The 23,077-nt window shown below is 45.9% G+C and overlaps 2 protein-coding genes across 5 annotated transcripts in view; both read left to right on the top strand.

The window, feature by feature from the left end:
• The window catches only part of wdr59 (WD repeat domain 59), a 37,944-nt gene extending 26,807 nt beyond the window's left edge, over positions 1-11,137 (top strand). The window contains exons 19-27 of one of the 4 annotated variants that reach the window (XM_062961587.1): positions 919-975; positions 4,111-4,244; positions 4,958-5,039; positions 6,027-6,139; positions 6,267-6,405; positions 6,493-6,565; positions 7,666-7,789; positions 8,081-8,223; positions 9,219-11,137. In XM_062961587.1, the coding sequence (XP_062817657.1) occupies positions 919-975; positions 4,111-4,244; positions 4,958-5,039; positions 6,027-6,139; positions 6,267-6,405; positions 6,493-6,565; positions 7,666-7,789; positions 8,081-8,223; positions 9,219-9,454 (1,101 nt within the window). In that variant the 3' untranslated portion in view covers positions 9,455-11,137. Of the gene's footprint in view, positions 1-918; positions 976-4,110; positions 4,245-4,957; positions 5,040-6,026; positions 6,140-6,266; positions 6,406-6,492; positions 6,566-7,662; positions 7,790-8,080; positions 8,224-9,218 lie in introns of all 4 variants that reach the window. The other 3 variants (XM_062961586.1, XM_062961588.1, XM_008123186.3) reach the window with 3 other exon arrangements.
• A 6,880-nt stretch (positions 11,138-18,017) lies between these two features.
• fa2h (fatty acid 2-hydroxylase) overlaps positions 18,018-23,077 on the top strand; it is a 64,708-nt gene continuing 59,648 nt past the window's right edge. The window contains exon 1 of the mRNA XM_008123187.2: positions 18,018-18,366. Coding sequence (XP_008121394.2) covers positions 18,088-18,366 — 279 coding nt within the window. The 5' untranslated portion in view covers positions 18,018-18,087. The remainder of the gene's footprint in view (positions 18,367-23,077) is intronic.

Here is a 23,077-nt window from a genome sequence, read left to right as displayed (position 1 = left end):
ATACTGCTTCTTTGGGAAGGTAACGGTGATCCATGCAATCATGCAGGCTATATGACCTTTTGAGGTGTCTACAGACAACGCTGGCTCTTCGCCTTAGAAATGGAGATGAGCACCAACCCCCAGAGTCGGACACGACTGGACTTAACATCAGTGGAAAACCTTTACCTTAATAATAATAATAATAATAATAATAATAATAACAACAACAACAACTTTATTCTTATACCCCGTCCCATCTCCCCGGAGGGACTCGGGGCGGCTTACATGGGGCCTTGCCCAGCACAACAGTGTAACAACAACAAGACAATAAAACAAATATCCCAACAATAAAACATCAGCATCAATAAAACAGTCATAAAAATCAACATACAGAATAAAATGTTAAAAACAGGAGACTAATACACGGATCTGGGCCAAAGTGCAGAAAATTTCAAAATGGGGAGAGGTAGATCCACAGCTAAAATAGTCAAGAAAGTGCATTATAATACTGGCAAAGCATCATTGATGGAGCTATTGTTGAATGGGCAGATAAATCGAACCTACAACGATTAATCTACCTTTAATGTTAATAATTCCAGTAACACTGTTTAAAAAATCTGGAAAAAATCTGTTCCTGACTTGAAAAAGGTGTTATTTCCTGTTTAATTGTGCTGTCCTTTAATTGGGCTGATACGCAAGCCATTTTTAAGAAAGGGATTTCAGTGAATGTGACCAGGAACGTCCTCATGGCTGTAGGAAAAGGGACATATTTCCTTTTTGGCGTGATACCTCCAGCTTGCCGTCTTTGCAACGCGGAGCCCCTTGGAGTTTCTCAGCCGCTGTGTTCTTTTCTCCCTCTCATCCTCTCGACGGCTGTCCGTCTTCCTCCCTCCTTCTCTTCTCCTCCTTCCTCCCGGGCGTGCCAATGCCCATGTGCAGAGGTCTCCTTGCTCCGCTGGACGGCGCTGGTCCATACAAGCCATTAATGACTTCCCGGTACTGTGCGCGGTGCTCCTGCTGCCCGTGACTGGCTGTGTGTGTTGCCTGCGGGCCCAAGAATAACCTGGCTTTGTGTCACCTGGAATATAGACCTCAGAGTCGGGAATCACTAGGCTGCTGTGAGTGTTTTGGGCTGTATGGCCATGTTCTGGAAGCATTCTCTCCTGACGTTTCGCCCACATCTGTGGCAGGCATCCTCAGAGGTTGTGAGGTGTATTGGAAAGACTAAGCAAGGAAGGTTTATATACCTGTGGAATAATGTCTTTTTTGTCTGTTGGAGGCAAGCGTGACTGTTGCAGTTGGCCACCTTGATTGACCTTGAGTTTAGGAGTTGTAGTTCACCTCCATCCAGAGGGCACTGTGGATGCCAAACAATGATGGGTCTGAATCAACCTCAACATTGCCAAATGTGAACACTGGTGGAGTTTGGAGAAAATAGACCTTGACATTTGGGAGCTGTAGTTGCTGGGATTTATAGTTCACCTACAATCAGAGAGCCTCTTGAACCCCACCAACTATAGAATTGTGTCAGACTTCCCACACAAAAGCCCCATGACCAACAGAAAAAAAAAATTCTGTAGGAATTTGGGTTCGTAAGACCATCAGAAGTACGTTTTTTCTGATGGTCTGTGGTGGCCCCTCTGAAACCCCTCACGAACCCTCCAGGGGTCCCGACCCCCAGGTTGAGAAACACTGATTTAGACACTACGCTCCTTTGGATGCAAAACCCCATTGGCTTTTTTAGCTGCAGCATCACATTGTTTGCTCATGTTCATTCCAATTAACCACAAAAGAAAGGGCGTGTTGCTCTTTCATGAGACCCCAAGTCTCCTGCCCTCATAGTAGGCAGACCCTCTTCCTTTTCCATTATTTCCCCTCAATCTCGTATCTACAGCTAAAGGAGGTCAGTGTGCCAGAAAAGGGACCTTGGGGGTGCATTGAGACGTCCTCTTTAAAACCTGTCTCCTTATGCAAAGGCATCCGTGGTTGCCACAAAGCAGTCGTTGGCTTATTCTTGGGCTGGCTCTGTGTTTCTTTTGTGAATGTGAATGTGATAGCACAGGCGGAGGCGGCTGTGTCTTCACGACTGCATCTTCTGTGTTGCCCCCGACGGTTAGAAAAGCACTGGCTTTGTTTGTGAGCTCTGTGGCTTTGTGGCTGTCTCTCTTTGAGCATCTGGGTGTGCATCCAACTCTTGTCTGCTTGTATTTTTCTCTCTGTGCAGAAGTGTCCCTTCCACATGACAACACCATGCGGTCCCTTCCAAGTCTATGGTTCTATGATGCTGACCTGTCACAGGGGTTTCAAAAGGGGTTTGCTCTTGCCTCCCTCTGAAGCTGAGACAGCGTGACTTGCCCAATGTAATTCAATGGGATTCCATGGCCTCGCAGGGATTCGGAGCCTGTTTGCCAAAGTGTTATCTGGCCCTGATTGTTTCCTGTCTGGAATTCTCCTGTTTTCTGAGCGTTGTTCTTTATTTACTGTCCTGATTTTAAAGTTGTTTTTTTTCCAATACTGGGCGCCAGATTTGGTTCATTTTCATGGTTTCCTCCTTTCTGTTGAAATTCTCCACCTGCTTCTTGTGGATTTCGATGGCTTTGAAGCTAGGAGGAAATCATGAACAAAATCTGGCTATCATTATGAAAAAAAAAACACTTTAAAATAAAGACAGTAAATAAAGAACAATATTCAGAATACAGGAAAATTCCAGACAGGAAACAATCAGGGCTAGATAACACCTCCTAGATTTCAATGGCTTTGAAGCCAGGAAGAAATCATGGAAATGAACAAAATCTGGCCACCATTATTTTAAAAAAAACTCTAAAATCAGGACAGTAAATAAAGAACAACATTCAGCAAACAGGAGAATTCCAGACAGGAAACAATCAGGGCCAGCTAACACCTCCCAACAAAGGATTCCTCCAGGCAGGAAGCAGCCAGGCTTTGAAGCTGCAAAGCTATTCAATACTAATCAATGGCAACATTCACACTTGCCTCCAACAGACAACCATTCTTTCTCCGTGGACATCCTTCCACAGGTATATAAACCCCACTTGCCTATAATAATAGACAGTAATAGATTCAGAATAATATATAATTGGTGATGGAATGGCCTTGGATTATGATGTAAGATGATGGGGTTTTAAATTTGAATGTGATGTTTTAAAATGTTTAATGTGTGTTAATTTTAAATTCTGATTTGATTTTTAATTTTTATTGTTTGTACTTTTAAGGCATCCAACGGTTGTCATTTGTAAGCCGCCTTGAGTCCCCTTCGGGGTGGGGAAAGGCGGGGTAGAAATAAGGTTAAAATAAATAAATAAAATAGTTTCCAACAGACCTCACAACATCTGAGGATGCCTGCCATAGGTGTGGGGGAAACATCAGGAGAGAATGCTTCTGGAACATGGCCAGACAGCCTGTGTGCCAGTCAGAGAAGGCCACATCGAGTTAGTTAGACTGATGTTCCCTCCATCCCTGCTTTAGTTGCCTCCCGTCCTCTGTCCGTGTCTCCCTCTCGACTCCCTGCTACGGAGTCTCATTTGTGTCTTGGCTGCTCTTGTCTTTTTGGATGGCAGAGCTTTGATGAATGCAAGCGGTGTCAGGGGTCAAATCGTCACCCTGACTTATTGACGAGTCAGGTTTCCCACCTTCTTCTCATCAGTCAGACCACTTAAGCATCGGCAAAGTGGACACCTCAGTCGTAAATTATCTGCTGATCCCAGCGGTACTATACTTTATTTACAAGCTATATACAACTCCAAACACCATTGTATCAGGACACATGTTTCCCGGCAAGGGCAAGGCATGGTACGTCCTCTCAGTTCACTGAGTCTGTTTTCAGTGCTAGCAGGCACCTCCCAACATTCCACAGTTCATGACAAATGTTCTGGAAGTCTTGACCTATTGGCCTTGCAGGCAATCAATCAGGGCTGGCATGTAATTAACTTCTGTGCTGCTGGAAAGCTTGCTGGAACACATAGACACACAGCAATAATTGATTTTAACATTTCACACTATAACAACAAAAACACTGACAAGCGGCTCTCTTTCCAAAGCTTTGCCGGCCTCAAAGAAGGCGCTGAGCCCCATCTCCCATGGCTAACCCCCTGTCCCCTCCATCCCTGGCAGAAATCGCGGAGGTGGAAGAGCAAGCGGGAAGGGACCGACGCCAGCAACCGGCCCATCAAGGCTGCCGGGAAGGTGATCATCCAGGACATCTCGTGCCTGCTCCCGGTCCACAAATCCCTCGGGGAGCTGTACATGTGAGTACGGAGGAGCCCAACGCAGGTCTCTTTGCAGTGTCACTTGTATAAGGATACTCATTCTGTTTTTATTACTCCCACTAGCTTGTCCAGGTTTTTATTACTCCCACTAGCTTGTCCAGGCTTAAAGAGCTGGGCATGTTTAGCCTGCAGAAGAGAAGGCTGAGAGGAGACATGATAGCCATGTACAAATATGTGAAGGGAAGTCATAGGGAGGAGGGAGGGAGCTTGTTTTCTGCTGCCCTGCAGACTAGGACACAAGGGAACAAGGGCTTCAAACTACAGGAAAGGAGATTCCACCTGAACATCAGGAAGAACTTCCTCACGGTGAGAAGGGCTGTTCGACAGTGGAACTCTCTCCCCCAGGCCGTGGTGGAGGCTCCTTCTTTGGAGGCTTTTAAGCAGAGGCTGGATGGCCATCTGTCGGGGGTGCTTTGAATGCGATTTCCTGCTTCTTAGAAGGGGGTTGGACTAGATGGCCCATGTGGTCTCTTCCAACTCTACTATTCTATGATTCTATGATTAGAATTATTATTATTCCAGGGGAGCTGGAAGGTAATATTGAGGGGAGGGGGGTAAAGGGGAACTGGTTTGGGGTGTCTGTGTTTTTGTGTTTTTTTTAATGTTTTTTGTTTTTTTGGATCACATGTGTTCCTCTTTTTTATTGTATCACAATAATTATAAATCTCAATCTCTTTCCTTTTCCCTCCCAGACTCAACGTGGCCGACATCCAGGAGACCTGTCAGAAGAACGCGTCCTCGGCCTTGACCGTCGGGCGGAGAGATCTCTTGCAGGTAATACCTGCCTGGGGGTCAGTCTGCAGTGGGAAGTCAATGGGGCACGTCTCCGGACCCCTTGCATTTCTTTCCATCTGTGAGGTTCTGGTACTTTATCACTTCATCTTCTTTTTTGTATTTTTATGTTCATTTGTCTTTAATTTGTTGTACACTGCTCTGAGCCATCAGGAGAGGCAGGTCACAAATAAATTATTATTATTATTATTATTATTATTATTATTATTATTATTATTATTATTATTATTATTATTATTATATTGTATGACACAGCAAACAAGATAGATATGCTGGATTTCATTATTATTATTATTATTATTATTATTATTATTATTATTATTATTATATTACAATTACAGTAGAGTCTCACTTATCCAAGCTTCACTTATCCAATGTTCTGTATTATCCAGCGCAGTCTATTTTAGTAGTCAATTTTTGTAGTCGAAATGTTGCAATGTTTTGGTGCTAAATTCGTAAATACAGTAATGACTACATAACATTACTGTGTATTGAACTGCTTTTTCTGTCAATTTCTAGTAAAACATGATGCTTTGGTGCTTAATTTGTAAAATCTTAATTTTATGTTTAACAGGCTTTTTTCTTAATCCCTCCTTATTATCCAACATTTTTGCTTATCTAATGTTCTGCTGGCCCGTTTATCTTGGATAAGTGAGACTCTACTGTATTATTATTATTATTATGTGAGGGCCCCAATGGCGCAGTGGGTTAAACCTTTGTGCCGGCAGGACTGCTGATTGAAAATTGGGTTGCTGACCTGAAGGATGCCGGTTTGAATCTAACTTAGGGAGCTCCCTCTGCCAGCTCCAGCTCCGTGCGGGGACATGAGAGAAGCCTCCCACAAGGATAATAAAAACATCAGAACATCCGGGCTTCCAATTATGTCATATCAGAAGCAATCTGCAGTTTCTCAAGTCACTCCTGACACAAAACAATATTACTATTATTGTTGTTGTTATTATTTTCCAGGTGTGGTCACTGGCCACAGTAGCCACCGACCTCTGCCTCGACCCGAACTCCGACCCAGACTTGGAGACCCCCTGGGCCCAGCATCCATTCGGTCGCCAGCTCCTGGAGTCTTTGTAAGCCTCTCTGTTATAGAATGAATTCATTTTAACTGCCTTGGTTCAAGTAAATACAGCAGCTCCTTTCTTCGATAAGCTCAGATCTTTCAGCCGCTCCTCATGGCCATTGTTGTCTCCTCCGCAGGGTGGCCCATTACTGCCAGCTCCACGACGTGCAGACCCTGGCCATGCTGTGCAGCATCTTCGAGGCCCAGGCCCGGCCCCAGGGCTCCCTCAGCCCCGCAGGACTCCTGCCCCAGCGCATCTCCAGCCACAGCCGATACGTACGGGCTGGTTTCGTTGCTCCCTCCCTTCCCTTCCCCATCTACGTCCCTTCCGCCTGTGATTCCATTTCCTTTCTCTCCCGGCAGCCCAGCTTCACCTCCTCGGGCTCTTGCTCCAGCATGTCGGACCCCGGGCTCAGCACCAGCAGCTGGAATATAGGTAAACAGAGGTGACTCCTTGTCCCATCAGAATACTTAGATGGAGGTGCTCTTGCATCTTCCCACTGGTCCTAGAGATTTCATTTCCCTCTTTTATTTGTTTGTGTTGTAGCGTTATACAAACACAATAGGGAGCCTCTGTTGATATCACTACATGGGTGTCATGAGGAGTGGATTGCCATCCGTTCTCTTGCTGTTGTCATTATTATTATTATTATTATTATTATTATTATTATTATTATTATTATTATTATTATGGTAAAGGTCAAGGTTTACCCCTGGCATGACTGCATGGAATGTTGCTACCTTCCTATTGATCTACTCACATTTGTATGTTTTTGAACTGCTAGGTTGGCAGAAACTGGGGCTAACAGTGGGCACTCACTTTCAGTCCGCAAGTTCCGTAGCTCAATTTAACAGAATATGACATAGCAAATGAGACATTTCATTATGGCAACATGAAGAAAGTCAGACAAGGGACAGGGTTTGATGACATAGTCCAGTCATGAAATAATCCTCAAGTGTTCCATGAAATAGAACAATAAACTAGAAATAGCACCCAAACTAGAGGACGTGCACGTGCCTAATTGTGTTATCAGGCAAAATGAGACAGGGTCTGAACACATTAACTTTCACACATGCTTGGCATCAGTTACAGCTGTGTGATTTATTATTATTAGGCGTGTGTGATGCACCCCCAGTGGCTCAGCGTGTTAAAGCACTGAGTCACAGGTTCGAGTCCAGGGAGCAGAGTGAGCACCTGCTGTTAGTCCCAGCTTCTGCCAACCTAGCAGTTCAAAAACATGAAAATGTGAGTAGATCAATAGGTACCGCTCCAGCAGGAAAGTAATAGTGCTCCATGCAGTCATGCCAGTGGCCACATGACCTTGGAGGTGTCTATGGACAACGCCGGCTCTTGGGCTTGGAAATGGAGATGAGCACCAACCCCCAGAGTCTGACACGACATTTATCTACCTTATTCTATGCCACCAAATATATATATATATATAGATGGAACGTTTGAACAAGCTGCTGGGCTTGGTGATGTTTGTCTACCTTGGTTGTCACCTGCTTCATAAGGCACTTCTTTGACTCCAGCAGTGAACAAAGAGGCGGAACACACCCCAGCCTGGTGTGAATCATCACCCGAAGACTTCCGCTTTGGGAACTTGGCCTACGCTGACCACCGAGATCGAGAGAAGGATCAGCACGACCGGAACAAAAGGTCGGTCAAGCGCTCACACCAGAGTGCAGGGCTTTGGGGCTTCCAGGGAGCAGCCTCCGAGCCTCGTGCTCTTGTCCGCTCGGGGAGGTTGCTCTCTGCTTTCAGGAACTTTAATTGTTGTCGTGTGGTTTTATAAGCGGCTGAGGGGGGAAAGGAAGGGGCCTGAGGCTGTTAGGAATTGTGGGAGTTGAAATCCAAAACCCCTGGAGGGAAGGCCGAAGTTTGCCATGGGTACAATGCTCTTTGGCATCCATTTCTCCTGAGATAGAGAGCTCTGCCTTCCTTCTCCAGGCTTCTGGATCCCGCCAATGCCCAGCAATTTGACGACTTCAAGAAGTGTTACGGGGAAATCCTGTATCGCTGGGGCCTGAGGGAGAAGCGCGCCGAGGTGCTCAAGTTCGTCTCTTGCCCCCCGGAGCCCCACAAGGGCATCGGTGAGTGACAGTTCAACCCCGGACCCTCCTCTTGGAGAAAGGCATTTTTATGGCATCCACAGTGGTGGTGGGGGGTGTCCTGAACTGTCCCTCAAGAACAGCCTTAATACCATGTTGTAAGCAAATGAAAAATGCTTTACTTCAGAGAAACATAAAAGAACAGCATACACAGTTGTATAATGCAAAAGGAAGCAAAGACTTCTTAATGCAGACACATTACTCAAGTCTCTGATAAAGTCCCAAATAAGGCAGCAGTCTTATATCAGACCAAGCAACAACAGGCAATAATCAATAAATCCTTAGGAGCAGTTTCCCAGACGCAGACCTGAAGCAGGCACAAGGGGAGCGAAGGCTTAAGCATCAGCGTCGTTTGTTACCAGCAAAAGCTGACTAGTCCTGCTTCTGATTTATAGCACTCTTTCCTTCCACTCTCTCCCTTTTATTGTATGTACCGTGTTTCCCCGAAAACAAGACAGTGTCTTATATTAATTTTTGCTCCCAAAGATGCGCTAGGTCTTATTTTCAGGGGATGTCTTATTTTTCCATGAAGAAGAATTCACATTTATTGTTGAACCAAAAAATGAACGTTTATTATATACTGTACAGTAGTTGTCATCACAAACCAGCATAACCAGACAAACTAAATCCTATCAAGAATTTCTTGTTACTACCATTATTTCCATGTACAACTGGTATGTACATTTACCGATCCTGCATGCTCCGGGGTTCTGTTTGCCAGGCGCTGGGCATGCTTCCAAACAAAAACTTTTCTAGGTCTTACTTTCGGGGGAGGCCTTATATTTAGTAATTCAGCAAAACTTCTACTAGGTCTTATTTTTCGGGGATGTCTTATTTTCGGGGAAACAGGGTATGCATAAGTGTGTACGTATTGTATGTTTTACATATTTTGATATGGTCAAAAGTGACTAATCAATAAAGAATTGTTGTTGTTGTATATAACACTCTCTCCCTCTCTGTCTTTTCTCTCCCGGCAGAGTTCGGTGTCTATTGCAGCTACTGCCGCAGCGAGGTGCGGGGCATCCAGTGCGCCGTGTGCAAGGGCTTTGCCTTCCAGTGCGCCATCTGCCACGTGGCCGTGCGGGGCTCCTCCAACGTCTGCCTGGCCTGCGGGCACGGCGGGCACACCAGCCACATGATGGAGTGGTTCCGCACCCAGGAGGTCTGCCCCACGGGCTGCGGCTGCCACTGCCTCTTGGAGAGCACCTTCTGACCGCACGTCGGGACAACCAGCCGCGAGACGGGCTCGCTCAGAGTAGGATCCCCATTGAGAAGCCACGGGTGGCTCTGGCCTCCTTGGGGCGATCAGGTCGGGTCGGGTGAGTGGTGGTCTTGGGAGCTTGGGGGGTTTCCTGCCTCCAAAACTCAAGGGAAGAGGCGCATGGGGGGCAGGCGTTGCAACGGGGTCGGACCAACGCTGTCTTGAGCCACGGTGGCATGTGATGTGGGAGGATCAGGGTAGATCCTGGAGTCACTGGCCCTACAATTGGGAGCCAGGTGTGGGACAGTATTCGCATCCCTCCTTCCTAACACACCTTTGCATTATGGGAGAGAACTTGCACCCATGCCGATGTCGTAGATCACTTGCCACATTGGCTAGTACTGATCAAAGGCGGAGTCCTAAAATATTTGGAGGCCCACACGTTTCTCATCCCTGGCTTGGCAGGGGTCCCATATGGGGGAAAAACTGGACATGAAGCAAGTAAATAAATAAACAGGACATTGGGCAGGAGTAAGAAGCAGCAACAGCAAGACTTGTGAATTTCTGCTCACTTTTCCTATCTGAACAGGATGAAGATTTCTGAAATTTTAGTTTAGTGTGGTGCGTGAGCATACTAGTTTTATTTTTTACATAGTTGTATCATGACAAATGGTGTAACATGTCGCTGGCTCTAAAACAGTTTTAAAACCAGCATTCTTGCAGAGAGGACAGATTAACATAACACAGCAAGAGATTTCTGGTCTGAAGAGGAGACATTCCTTAAAAAAATCATTGCTGTTTATAATAGCAAAATGCAACAATATTATTGGCATAAATATGTCAACAGATTAATTGTAACATTCCTACGTGATCGTACATTCAACAAAATGAGACTTCTTTAGGATTTCCAACAAAACATCTAAATAATGACTAAAATTTCAGAGATCTTCGTCCTGTTCAGATAGAAAAAAGTGAGCAGAGAATCACAAGTCTCACTGTTGCTGCTTCTTACTCATGCCCAGTGTCCTATTTATTTATTTTCCTTGGCCTTTGGGATTTCTGGGTATTTTGCAGGGATGGAAGGACCAAAGCGGACATGGCTTCCTTTTCAGACACGACACTCCTTGCACGCTCTTTGTTGCCATTCCCTTCTGTGAACAAGTGTGACTTTGGAGTGCAAAATACTAGTGTCAAGGCAGAGATTTCGTTTCTCTCCCTCCTTCATGTAAACACCATCAAATAGCTCAGTTGATAGAACTTATTGGATCTGTGTAATTCCGGTCCCTTTTGTGAGAAATCACAGTGATACCTCAGTGACTTAGGACACGTGTGTGTGTGTGAGTGCATGTGTGCTTTTGCCCCTATTTCCAAGGAATGGTAATATTTGCAGAAACTGCCAGTTTGATGCACAAAGAGTTTGAGAGCTGAGAAAACACAAGTGATGGTTGGGATGGCGAATATTTTGAGTCTGTGGTGCCGAAATGCATTCTAGTCCTGACAGCAAATTTACAAAAAAAGATATTTTTCTACAAATCTGGGTCCCAGGCCTTCCAAATTGGGCCTGGGGCTTCTGGATCTGGGCTTGCTGAGCTCCTTTGGAGCATGGAAGCTGCCTACGGTGTCATTTCCAAAACCTTGTCGTTGCGGGAGTGTCGTGTGTACATTCTGTAATAAAATGAGAGCTTTTTTTCTAAAGCTGTCTGACTTTTGCTTCTTCGTTGGGCAGCCTGGCCAAAGGAAACCAGTGGCATTGCCGTGCAAGTTGGTTCCCTTTGCATAAGGAGCATTTCTTAAGCTGATGTTGCTCCTTCTTCGCTCCATCTTTAAGTCTGTTTAACTCACCGGCTCTTCTCAACTTAGATGGGAAAAAAGGATGAATTCTAGATTGTAGTGATAATGAGACAGGACACATTGAAAAGGTGGGGATAGTTGGCAGTCATCAATCACATCTGATCAAATATCATGGCTGAGTAAAGCCTCTTGAAAATTATTATTATTATTATTATTATTATTATTATTATTATTATTATTATTACTACTACTACTACTACTAGCTTGGGTACCCGGTGTTGCAATTTTTCAATTGTACAAAATGCATAAAGTTGTTGGAAAGAGTTATGGGAGAGGCAGTGGGCAGGATCATGCAAATTCTGCACCAGTGGAGAGAGTCAGGAACACTGGGATATCTGTGGTGGAGGAAGCGCATAAAATAAAATCTAGAATGAAATTGTCTCCCTATGGCACATTGAACCAGTGAAAGCCTTCGACAACACAAAATCTCGTAGCACAAAAACAGCACCGATTTATTATGATTTACAGATTTATTGTGACAGAAGCTTTCAGTTCACTGTGTCGTCTCCATTGTCGGTGCATGGAGTGTGATGCTCAGAATACAAGTATAATATCAGAGAGAAAGATTTTTAAGAGCTTGCCACCTTTCCTCCTCTCGGCATGAAAGCGGACAGACATGTAGATGAGCCAGGAAGCCTTCACTGGCTGACTAAAGCTGATTCTATAATATTTTTTGTGATGGTTCCTATTGAGACCGTCAAGATTCCATTTGAGAAAATAGCTGTCTTTTGCTTCGGTGAGCCAACCTGAACGTGAGATTTTGGGAAGAGGAGTGAAAGAAAAGCCAGAAAGAGATGAAGCGATGTTGAAGATCTTGGAGGTGGTCTTCATCCGACGCAGGGCGGCCCGGAGTTGCGCCTCGGGTGGAAGCAGGACAGGCAGTGCTGCTCCGACGTGCGCGAATCCCGGGATCCCGCCGAGGAACTGCTGGAACGGCTCCTGCGCAACAGAGAAGAAGCAGAACCAGAGAATTCGTGTTAAATTTGAGTCCCAGGACCATCCAGTCTAACCTTGCTCTATCATTGAGGAAGAAGGCACAATCAAAGCACTCCTGACAGACGGCCACCCAGCCTCTGCTTCAGTGCCTCCAGAGAAGGGGGTTCCACCTGACTCCCAGGACCTTTGGTGGTCTCTCCTTGGGCATTTCCCACCTAGCCCATATCCTTCAGACCTGGAGATGCCCGTATTCAATGCGCCAATGAATCTAATGTGCACTGCAATTTTCAAAACCCTGTCACCAAAAAAAGGATTTGCTGACGAAGGTAATGAAGGACCCAGCACCATCCAAGACAGCCAAAGAAGACCTTAAGATCATGATGGGAGGGAGGGAGGGGGGGAGGCTAGTAGGGTGTATCTAGATGCTGTTTTAAGTTTTAATATATCAATAATAATAATAATTTTATTTTTATACCCCGCCACCATCTCCCCAGAGGGACTCGGGGCGGCTCACAGATATAAAAAAGCATACAATGGTGTCACATACAAAAAATACACAAAATTAAAAGGCATAAAATAAAATCACAGTCATTATAAAACACATGATAAAACACAGCAATAAAATCATACAAGGGGACTTGGAGCGGTTCACATGGGGACCAAGCCCGATCAACAGATAAAACAATACGACAACAGCATATATACTGTATATACTCAAGTATAAGCCCAGTTTTTCAGCCCTCCTTCAAAGACTGAAAAAGCCCCCCTCGGCTTATACTCGGGTGAGGGTCCTGGTTGGCTTATATTTGGGTCAGCTTATACTCGAGAATATAGGGTACATTGATTATTTTTCTCTATTATTATTGGTATTATTACATTTATTATTTTTCTCTATTATTGTTCCTACTATTACATTTATTTTACTCTATTTTTATTATTAAAATTACATTGTGTTTATATGTTTATTGTTTCTATTATTTTATGTTTTTTTTAATTTTCTTTGTATAATGAGGCATTGCATTTTTGCCTAAATGTATATTGTATGCCGCTCTGAGTCCCCTACGGGGTGAGAAGAGCGGGATAGAAATGAAGTTCATAATAATAAATAATAATAATAATAATGTGTGGGAGCAAAAGGTACACTCTTTGGAATATCCCCATTACAGCTGCTTTCCTCCTTTAACAATTGTGTTGGAACACAAGGGGAAATAAACCTTGGGTAGAATGAATCCACGTTCGGTGCCTTGGTTCAATGCTATGAAATCGTGGGGATGTCGCTTGGCAAGGCCTTGAGCCTTCTCTGCCCAAGCGTGCGGATGCCTCACCAAACTACAAATCCCAGGATTCCATAGCATTGAGCTATGACAGTTAAGTTGCAGGGGACATCCCTCACGTAGAAGCTCCGGGTGCTCCTGAAGCAGCTTCTCCTTTGGCTGTGGCTCAGCACGGAGAGGACCGCACGACCCAAATCTAATGCGCACCCTGGTTTGGAGAAGGTCATTGAGCCCAAAGAGCTGAGCGCTAGATTCGAGTCCATGCAGTCGCCTTCCAGGTGAAGAGCCCGTGACTTCCTTGGTTGCAATCCGAACCCTCCCCCTCGTACGTGTCGGGTTTTGAGGCTTCTCACCTGGGCGAGTCGGGCAGCGGCCTGGCCTTGGCGTCGCGCAGGTTGAGCTGCCTGAGGGTGCGGATGAGGTGTGCGATCTGGCGCAGGGTCATCTCGGGGGCCGGGCAGGCCAGGCGCGGGCGCTGACCCACCAGGCAGGGCGGGCTGGACAGCAGGGAGAGGTAGCTGTGCCGGCCCAGCAGCTGGACCGCATGCTTGTTCCCGTAGCAGGAGGCGTACTGCGGACAGAGAGCGCGCTCGGTCATTTGCCCCTTGCAACGCTTGCTTAGTTAGGGAGCCTTCACGAGGAACAAAAGAACACCAATGCTTCCTCCAGCGCACCATGGGGGGCATCAATGCTCTTGAGCTGCCTTCATTCCATGCTAGCTGTTGCTTGACAAGGTCAGAGAATATAGACTTGGAGGAGACCACATGAGCCTTCTGGTTCAGCCCCCTCTCATGCAGGAAAAGCACAAGCAAAGCACCCCGGACAGATGGCCACCCAGCCTCTGATTGATAATAATAACTAACACAATGAACCTCAACAGGGACAAATGCAGCCGGAAGCGTACTGCGGAGGGAGGAAGACGGGCACGCGGACAGAGAGCACGCTCGGTCATTTGCCCATTGCAACGCTTGTTTAGTTAGGGTGCCTTCATTATTATTAGTATTATTATTATTGTATGACACAGCAAACAAGATAGATATGCTGGATTTCTATCTTATTTGCTGTGACATTATAAAATAATAATAACAACTTTACTTTTATACCCCACCTCCATCTCCCCTTAGGGATTCGGAGCAGCTCACATGCAGAACAAGCCCGGCAGATTGCGATAGAACAAAATAAAATGCATACATAACCTACATCATCACAAGTAAAATGAAAACAAGATTTTAAAAAGCACAATTTCACACCAAACATAGTAAAATAATAAAATAGTGGGATGGCATGGTACTCATGCTGCCTCACTATTTTACTCACATTTATTCACATTTTTGCATGTTTTTGAACTGCTAGGTTGTCAGAAGCTAGGGCTAACAGCGGGAGCTCACCCCACTCCCCAGATTAGAACCACCAAACTTTCAGTCAGCAAGTTCAGCATCTCAGCGCTTTAATACGCTGCGTCACCGGGAGCTGTGAAGATGAGCTCCCAAAGGAATAAATGCAACGGGCGGGTGTTTTCTTACCGGGACGAAGGTGGCCATGGCTTTGCTGCCGCGGGGTCGGTGCTGGGAGCGCGCCTCTTGGGGTGGACACTGGGCCGGTCAGAGCGTCCGGCCGGCTTTATAGGGTGGAGAGCGATGGGCAGCGCGCACGGCGTCCCATCTGGGCCGAGCATCTTGGCACGGCTTCTCTCCCGATCGGGTTTCGGCCCCCGAGGCGCCGCCGGGCAGGCAGCCACCTCCGTTGGCTTGGGTTACCCAGGAGCCATCAATAAGTCATGGCCGGCCATTGTGTCCTCCTTACAAAGGGATTGTGGCAGCGGGGGACGCGTGGACCGTCGGAACAAGTAGGACACCACGTTGGGGAGCGTGCCGAGGGCTGAGTTTGCTCCCCTTCCCCAAATCACTCCTCGCTTTTCATTGCCACTGACCGGCCCGCAATTAACGGCACAATAGAGCCTGGGGGGCTCTTCTTCCTTGGCTTGCCCTTTCCTGATTGACGCCGTCTGTCGGCAGGTGGATCCGTTGCCCGCCCGACGCAAAGGCCGGACCCCCAAGAGTGGCCACCTCGGCCTACCTGAGAAATGTACCTTTCCGCTCTTTCGCAGAGACAGAAACGCACGTCGAACGGCAACCGCGGATTTCCGTCGCCGCGGATCACAAAGAAGCCGTGTCTTTAACTAAGAACCACGTTTGTGTCAGAGCATTTGCAGCGAAGCAGTAGTTGGATGGAAGCAGTGGAGCGCAGAACGAAGAGACACTCCGAGACGTTGGTAAAACTATTTTCAAAGTTTTACTGTACGCAACAGTAATCAACCCAAACAGACTTGCAGACGACAACGAACACAGGACTGCTCTGTTCTCCAACAGAACTTGACTCGAACTCTAGGCAGACAGAACTCAACTGAACGGATGCAATAGTTGTGTCTGGATGCTCCCTAGTTCCAGCCACACATCAAGGTCATCATAGCTTCTTGGCAATTAACTCCTTCCATATTATGGTACATTCTGGATGATGCAATCAGTTGCAATACAAGCTTGGCACAAATTGCATTTAAACACTCTCAATATACAAATCCCACATTAACAGTTTGTCCATATTAATGTTTTATATCCCGTCCTCAGCATGCAACGCACGCCATCGTACTCCAAAAAGCACACCTGGATGCAGTCATATCTGAGGCTGCGTCCGCACAGTCGATAGTTGGACCCCACTATAATGTCTCAATGCATTTGGTGATGCACCCACACTATTTGTGAAATGAGACTACACCACAACTCCCACGTCTCCATAGTTAAGAGTAGGGCAATCTGCACCAATTCCGCAGTGTAGATGCGCCTCAAACTACGCATTCCTTAGAATATCCATACAAAAGCACAACACTAGTCTCAACCCATTCAACTTAGTTTGTGCCACAAAACAAAGTTTCTGTTGTAGAACAACTCCTTTTCAAGGACGTGCCTTACAATTAAAAAACAGGAGACCACACGTTCAAACCAGGAATATATTTGTTTTTCCAAATGTTCTTCCATAGTGCTATTGATCGTGGATTCCTTTTGGAAATACTAGGGTCTGGAGTTTGGACTTTTCCCAGGTAGCAGAAAATAGTATCATCATAAAGCTTCTCATTCTCCTAAGGTTCTGCTTTTCCTCAAGTAGGAACATCAGCTGTTCCGAAAATCAATGGGAGCCGGTGGTGCCGTCTGGCGGTCGGCGCAAGAAAGGCAAGAAGAAGTTGTTGGAAGTTGGCTCCTGGCTTTGAAAAAGAAATGCTCCAGGTGGGCAGGTCTCGCTTTTGCAGATTTGGTGGTTATAGCACAAAATACTGGAGGCCTTTGGGGGAAATTTTACAGTAGAGTCTCACTTATCCAACGTAAACGGGCCGGCAGAACGTTGGATAAGCGAATATGTTGGATAATAAGGAGGGATTAAGGAAAAGCCTAACTACAGAAAAAGTAGTTCAATACGCAGTAATGCTATGTAGTAATTACTGTATTTGTGAATTTAGCACCAAAATATCACGATGTATTGAAAACATTGACTACAAAAATGCCTTGGATAATCCAGAACGTTGGATAAGCGAGTGTTGGATAAGTGAGACTCTACTGTATCTATCTTTCTATCTATTTATATATCTCTTTATCTACCTATTTATCTCTTTATCTATCCATCCATCAATCAATCCATCCTTCCTTCCATCCATCCATCCATCTATCTTTCTACGTGTCTGTTTATCCTGCTTGCCTGCCTTCCTTCCTTCATTTCATCCATCTTTCTTTCTTTCATCTATCTATCTATCTATCTATCTATCTATCTATCTATCTATCTATCTATCTATCTAGTTATCTATCTTTCTATCCATCCATCCACCTACCTACCTGCATATCTACTTATCTATCTATTTATCTATCTACCTATCCATCTTTCTATCCATCCATCAATCCATCCACCCATCCATCTATCTATCTACTTATCTATTTATCTATCTACCTATGTATCTTTCCATCCATCCATCCATCCATCCATCCTTCTATCTATCTATCTACTTATCTATTTACCTATCTATCTTTCTATCTATCCATCCATCCATCCATCTATCTACCTATCTATCTATCCACCTATCTACTTATCTATCTATCTTTCTATTTATCTATGTACCTATTTATCTTTTTATCCATCCATCCATCCATCCATCCATCCTGCTACCTACCTATCTACTTATCTCTCTCTCTCTCTCTATCTACCTATCTCCTTACCTATCTATCCATCCATCCATCCATCCATCGATCTGCCTACCTACCTACCTACCTATTGATCTACCTTTCTACCTACCTATCCATCCCTCCACCTTCGTGCCCACTCTCTCTCTCTCTCTCTCTCTCCGCCCCTCCCCTCCTTCCAGGCCCCTTTCAGGGGAGGGCTCTGAGGGCGAGGGCGCCGCCCGGAAAGGGGCGTGGCTTGTGCCTGGCGCGGTTCTTCCCCGGCCCGGTGGAGGGAGCGGGCGCTCAGTGCGGGGCGTGCGTGGGGGCGTGTGGAGGGAGCTCGCTCTCTCTCTCTCTCTCTCTCTCTCGCTCCGGGGGGGCCATGTCTCGCTCGTTCTCTGCGTCGGAGGTGCGCGGGCGGTGCGCGGGGGGCGCGTGCCTGGTGCTGTCCGGGCGGCGGGTCTTCGACGTGTCGTCCTTCGTGCGGCTGCACCCGGGCGGGGAGGAGGCGCTGCGGGCCCGCGCGGGGACCGACATCCGCGACGCCCTCGACGGGCCCCCCCACCGACACTCCCCCCACGCGCGCCGGTGGCTCGCCCAGTACCTGGCCGGGGAGATACGAGACGGAGAAGGAGACGCGCGCGAGGAGGAGGAGGAACAGGTAAGGCTACGAGTACTATCGACGTCTTGGCACTGAAGGGCCTCCCAGCTCCAGAGCCTGGCTGCTGCCTGCCTGGGGCGGGGAATAGGGAGCCAGTAAGGCCTTCCAGGACTGACTATCTACTTCTCTTGGACCTGACAGGGATTTTGGCTCTGCAACTCTCCATTAGCATTGAATAGCCTTGCAGCTTCGGAGCCTGGCTGCTTCCTGCCTGGGGCGGGGAATAGGGAGCCATTAAGGCCTTCCAGGACTGTCTTGGACCCGCCAGGGGCTTTGGCACTGCAACTCTTCATTTGCATTGACTTTTTTTTAATACAGTAGAGTCTCACTTATCCAACGTTCTGGATTATCCAACACATTTATCTACGTCTTGGCACTGAAGGGCCTCGCAGCTCCAGAGCCTGGCTGCTTCCTGCCTGGGGCGGGGAATAGGGAGCCATTAGGGTCTTCCAGGACTGACTAGACTATCTCTCTGGACCCGCCAGGGATTTTGGCTCTGCAACTCTCCATTACCATTGACTTTATATATATTTTATATGCCGCCCTATCTCCTCCAGGGACTCGGGCATTGAAGGGCTTCGCAGCTCCAAAGCCTGGCTGCTTCCTGCCTGGGGTAGGGTTAGGGGGAACTTGGAGCCAGTCAGATCTTCCAGGGTTACCTGCTTCTCTTTGGTCCGCCAGGGGTTTGGCGCTACAATTTTTCCATTCGCATTGAATAGCCTTGCAGCTTCAGAGCCTGGCTGCTTCCTGCCTGGGGGAATCTGGAGCCAGTAAGGCCTTCTATGTCTACCTACCTCTCTTGGACCCGTCAGGGGTTTGGGCACTGCAACTCTCCATTAGCACTGAATAGCCTTGCAGCTTCAGGGCCTGGCTGCTTCCTGCCTGGGGGGAATCTGGAGCCAGTAAAGACCTCTCAGGACTGCCTACTTGTCTCTCTCCTGGACACACCAGGACTTTGGCACTGCAAATCTTTATTCATATTGAATAGCCTTCCAGCTTCAGAGCCTGGCTGCTTCCTGCCCAGGGTGGGGGTGAGGGAATCTGGAGCCAACAAAGCCTTCCAGGACTGCCACTCCCAGCATCCCCAGCCCCTCTAAGCCCTTTGGGAAGGATGAAACTATCAAAATACCCCTTTGGACTGCCTCTCCCATCATCCCCAGCACTATAAGGCCTTTAAGAAGGATGAAACTATCTTACAGTAGTCTTTTGGCCTGCCACTCCCATCATCCATAGCCCTCTAGGAAATTTTGGGAAGGATAACGCTACCAAAGTATGGGGAAAGTCCTCTTTGGACTGCCGCTCCCAGCATCCCCAGTCGCAATAAGCCTATTGGCATGCATAGGAGACCTAAGGATGGTTTGGTGTCCTCTCAATGCTGGGATGCTGGGATTGGCAGTCCGAAAAGGAGATTGGAGAGGGACAGGCCGGAGGCCCTTCTCACTGGAGAGGAAGGAACTGGCCGAACCACTTTGGCGCATTCCTCACCTGAGAGATTTATGGGGTCACCTGGAGTCGACAGGTGGGCCGAAAGCAGGAGGCAAGCCCGAGGGCGGGAAGGGGGTCTTCTTTTGGGACTGCCACTCCCAGCATCCGCTAGAATGACGCCTAGAATGACGGCTGGAGGGATATTTCAGAGGGAGTTCACTGGACAAACCTCTTTCCAGGGAAAACCTTATCAAACCCACGGGGCGGCCATGAATTGGCAGGTGACAGGTGCACACCTGTACGCCTTAACCCCTGGATATAGGGCAAGGAAATCTAGACATATATATATATATATTCCTAACTCTGTTTTTGCATTTAACTGTATTTTCCCTTGAAAGAGCTTTGTTTACATACTAAGTGGCGCAAAAGGTGTCCGACAAGTCTATCCTTCCATTAATTTCCTGCCGGGACTGAGCCCTTCAATGGTGTGCCTGTGCCTTTAAATATCAGGTGACTCCAAAAAAGGGTCCACTCAGAACGCAACACGATGGCCAGGATGGTTGTGAGTTGGACAAACTATATATCTCCGTAGAATAATGTCCAGAACGGGAGAAGGAAAGAACTTTTGTCTGCTGGAGGCAAGTGCAATTGAATAGCGCAGTTGTCTGCATTGATTAGCAATGAATGGCCTTGCAGCTTCAAAGCCTTTATTATTATTATGTTGACACAAAGACATTTGTATCACAGAATCACAAGTCAAACGCTTCCCAAGTGTTTAGGACTGTGCGATGTATTTTTTTGATATTATTCTTACTACTGTGGTCATTATTATTATTGTTATTGTTATGTTGACACAAAGCCTCTCTGCTTCCTGCTAATACCTCCCAACAAAGGATTCCCCCAGGCAGGAGGCAGCCAGGCTTTGAAGCTGCAATGTTATTCGGTGCTACTTGAGCTGGCCAATTGCAACATCCACACTTGCCTCCAACAGACACCCAGGACATTATTCCACAGGTGTGTGTGTGTGTGTGTGTGTATAGATAGATAGATAGATAGATAGATAGATAGATAATATATCAACCCCACTTGTCTAGTTTCCAATATACCTCGCAACCTCTGGGGATGCCTGCCATAGATGTGGGCGAAACGCCAGGAGAGAATGCTTCTGGAACATGGTTATACAGCCCGGAAAACTCACAGCAACCCACTGATTGTGGCCATGAAAGCCTTCGACAACACATTGCATGCTAATGCTTTTGTGTTAAGTCACTTTACGTGCCCTTCGGGGTATAAATAAATATAATTATAATTATAGTAATAATAATATCCAAAAATACATCTCATGGTCTTAAACACTTGGAACGTGTTCTACTTGTGAGTCAGTGATACGAATTCCAACATACATACTCTGTCTTTCTGTCAATAATAATAATAATAATAATAATAATAATATAAAAAATCAGAAAATACATCACACAGTCTTAAATGCTTGGGAAGTGTTCAACTTGTGATTCTGTGATACAAAATCCAGCATATAGATATCGTTTGCTGTGTCATATTCTGTCTTTGTGTCAATAATAATAATAATAATAATAATAATACATCACACAGTCCTAAACACTTGGGAAGTGTTTGACTTGGGATTCTGTGATAGGAAATCCAGCATATTTTTCTCATTTGCTGTGTCATACTTTGTCTTTGTGTCAATAATAATAATAATAATAATAATAATATCACACAGTTCTAAACGCTTGGGAAGTGTTCGACTTGTGACTTAGTGATATGAAATCCAGCATATAGATCTTGTTTGCTGTGTCATACTCTGTCTTTGTGTCAAAATAATAATAATAATAATAATAATAATAATAATATTTTTGGGGGGATCTGCGTGCATCATCTGAAAATACATTACACAGTCCTAGACACTTGGGAAGTGTTTGATTTGTGATTTTGTGATACGAAATCCAGCATATCTATCTTGTTTGCTGTGTCATAATAAAATAATAATAATAATAATAATAATAATACATCACACAGTCCTAAATACTTGGAAAGTGTTTGACTTGTGATTCTGTGATACGAAATCCATCTTATATATCTCGTTTGTTGTGTCAGACTATGTCTTTGTGTCAAAATAATGATGATAATAATAATAATAATAATAGTAATAATAATATCCAAAAATAGATCACACAGTCCCAAACACTTGGGAAAGGTTCAACTTGTGACTTGGTGATATGAGATCCAGCATATCTGTCTTGTTTGCTGTGTCATACTCTGTCTTTGTGTCCATAATAATAATAATAATAATAATAATTTTTTTCATGTCAGGAGCAACCAGAGTTGCTTCTGGAGTGAGAGACTTGGCCGTCTGCAAGGACGTTGCCCAGGGGATGCCCGGATGTTTTGATGTTTTGCCATCCTTGTGGGAGGCTTCTCTCATGTCCCCGCATGGAGCTGGAGCTGATAGAGGGAGCTCATCCGCGCTCTCCCTGGGTGGGATTCGAATCTGGCAGCTTTCAGGTCAGCAACCCAACCTTCAAGTCATGAGGCTTTTATCCCCTAGGCCACCGGAGGCTCCTAATAATAATAATAATAATAATAATAATAATAATACATCACACAGTCCTAAATGCTTGGGAAGGGTTCGACTTGTGATTCTGTGATACGAAATCCAGCATAATAGATCTCGTTTGCTGTGTCATAAAATAATAATAATAATAATAATAATAATAATAATGTGCAAGGAAACCGACGAAACCATTGATCATATCCTCAGCTGCTGTAAGAAAATCGCACAGACAGACTACAAACAGAGGCACAACTCTGTGGCCCAAATGATTCATTGGAACTTATGCCTCAAGTACCACCTCCCAGCAGCAAAGAACTGGTGGGATCACAAACCTGCAAAAGTCTTGGAAAATGAGCACGCAAAGATACTGTGGGACTTCCGAATCCAGACTGACAAAGTTCTGGAACACAACCACCAGACATCACAGTTGTGGAAAAGAACAAGGTTTGGATCATTGATGTCGCCATCCCAGGTGACAGTCGCATTGACGAAAAACAACAGGAAAAACTCAGCCGCTCTCAGGACCTCAAGATTGAACTTCAAAGACTCTGGCAGAAACTAGTGCAGGTGGTCCCGGTGGTGATGGGCACACTGGGTGCCGTGCCAAAAGATCTCAGCCGGCATTTGGAAACAATAGACATTGACAAAATCACCATCTGCCAACTGCAAAAAGCCACCCGTCTGGGATCTGTGCGCATCATCCGAAAATACATC

The sequence above is a fragment of the Anolis carolinensis genome, unplaced genomic scaffold (assembly GCF_035594765.1).
Source record: "Anolis carolinensis isolate JA03-04 unplaced genomic scaffold, rAnoCar3.1.pri scaffold_9, whole genome shotgun sequence".
Lineage (NCBI taxonomy): Eukaryota > Metazoa > Chordata > Lepidosauria > Squamata > Dactyloidae > Anolis > Anolis carolinensis.
This window is presented reverse-complemented; position numbering and strand designations above follow the sequence as displayed.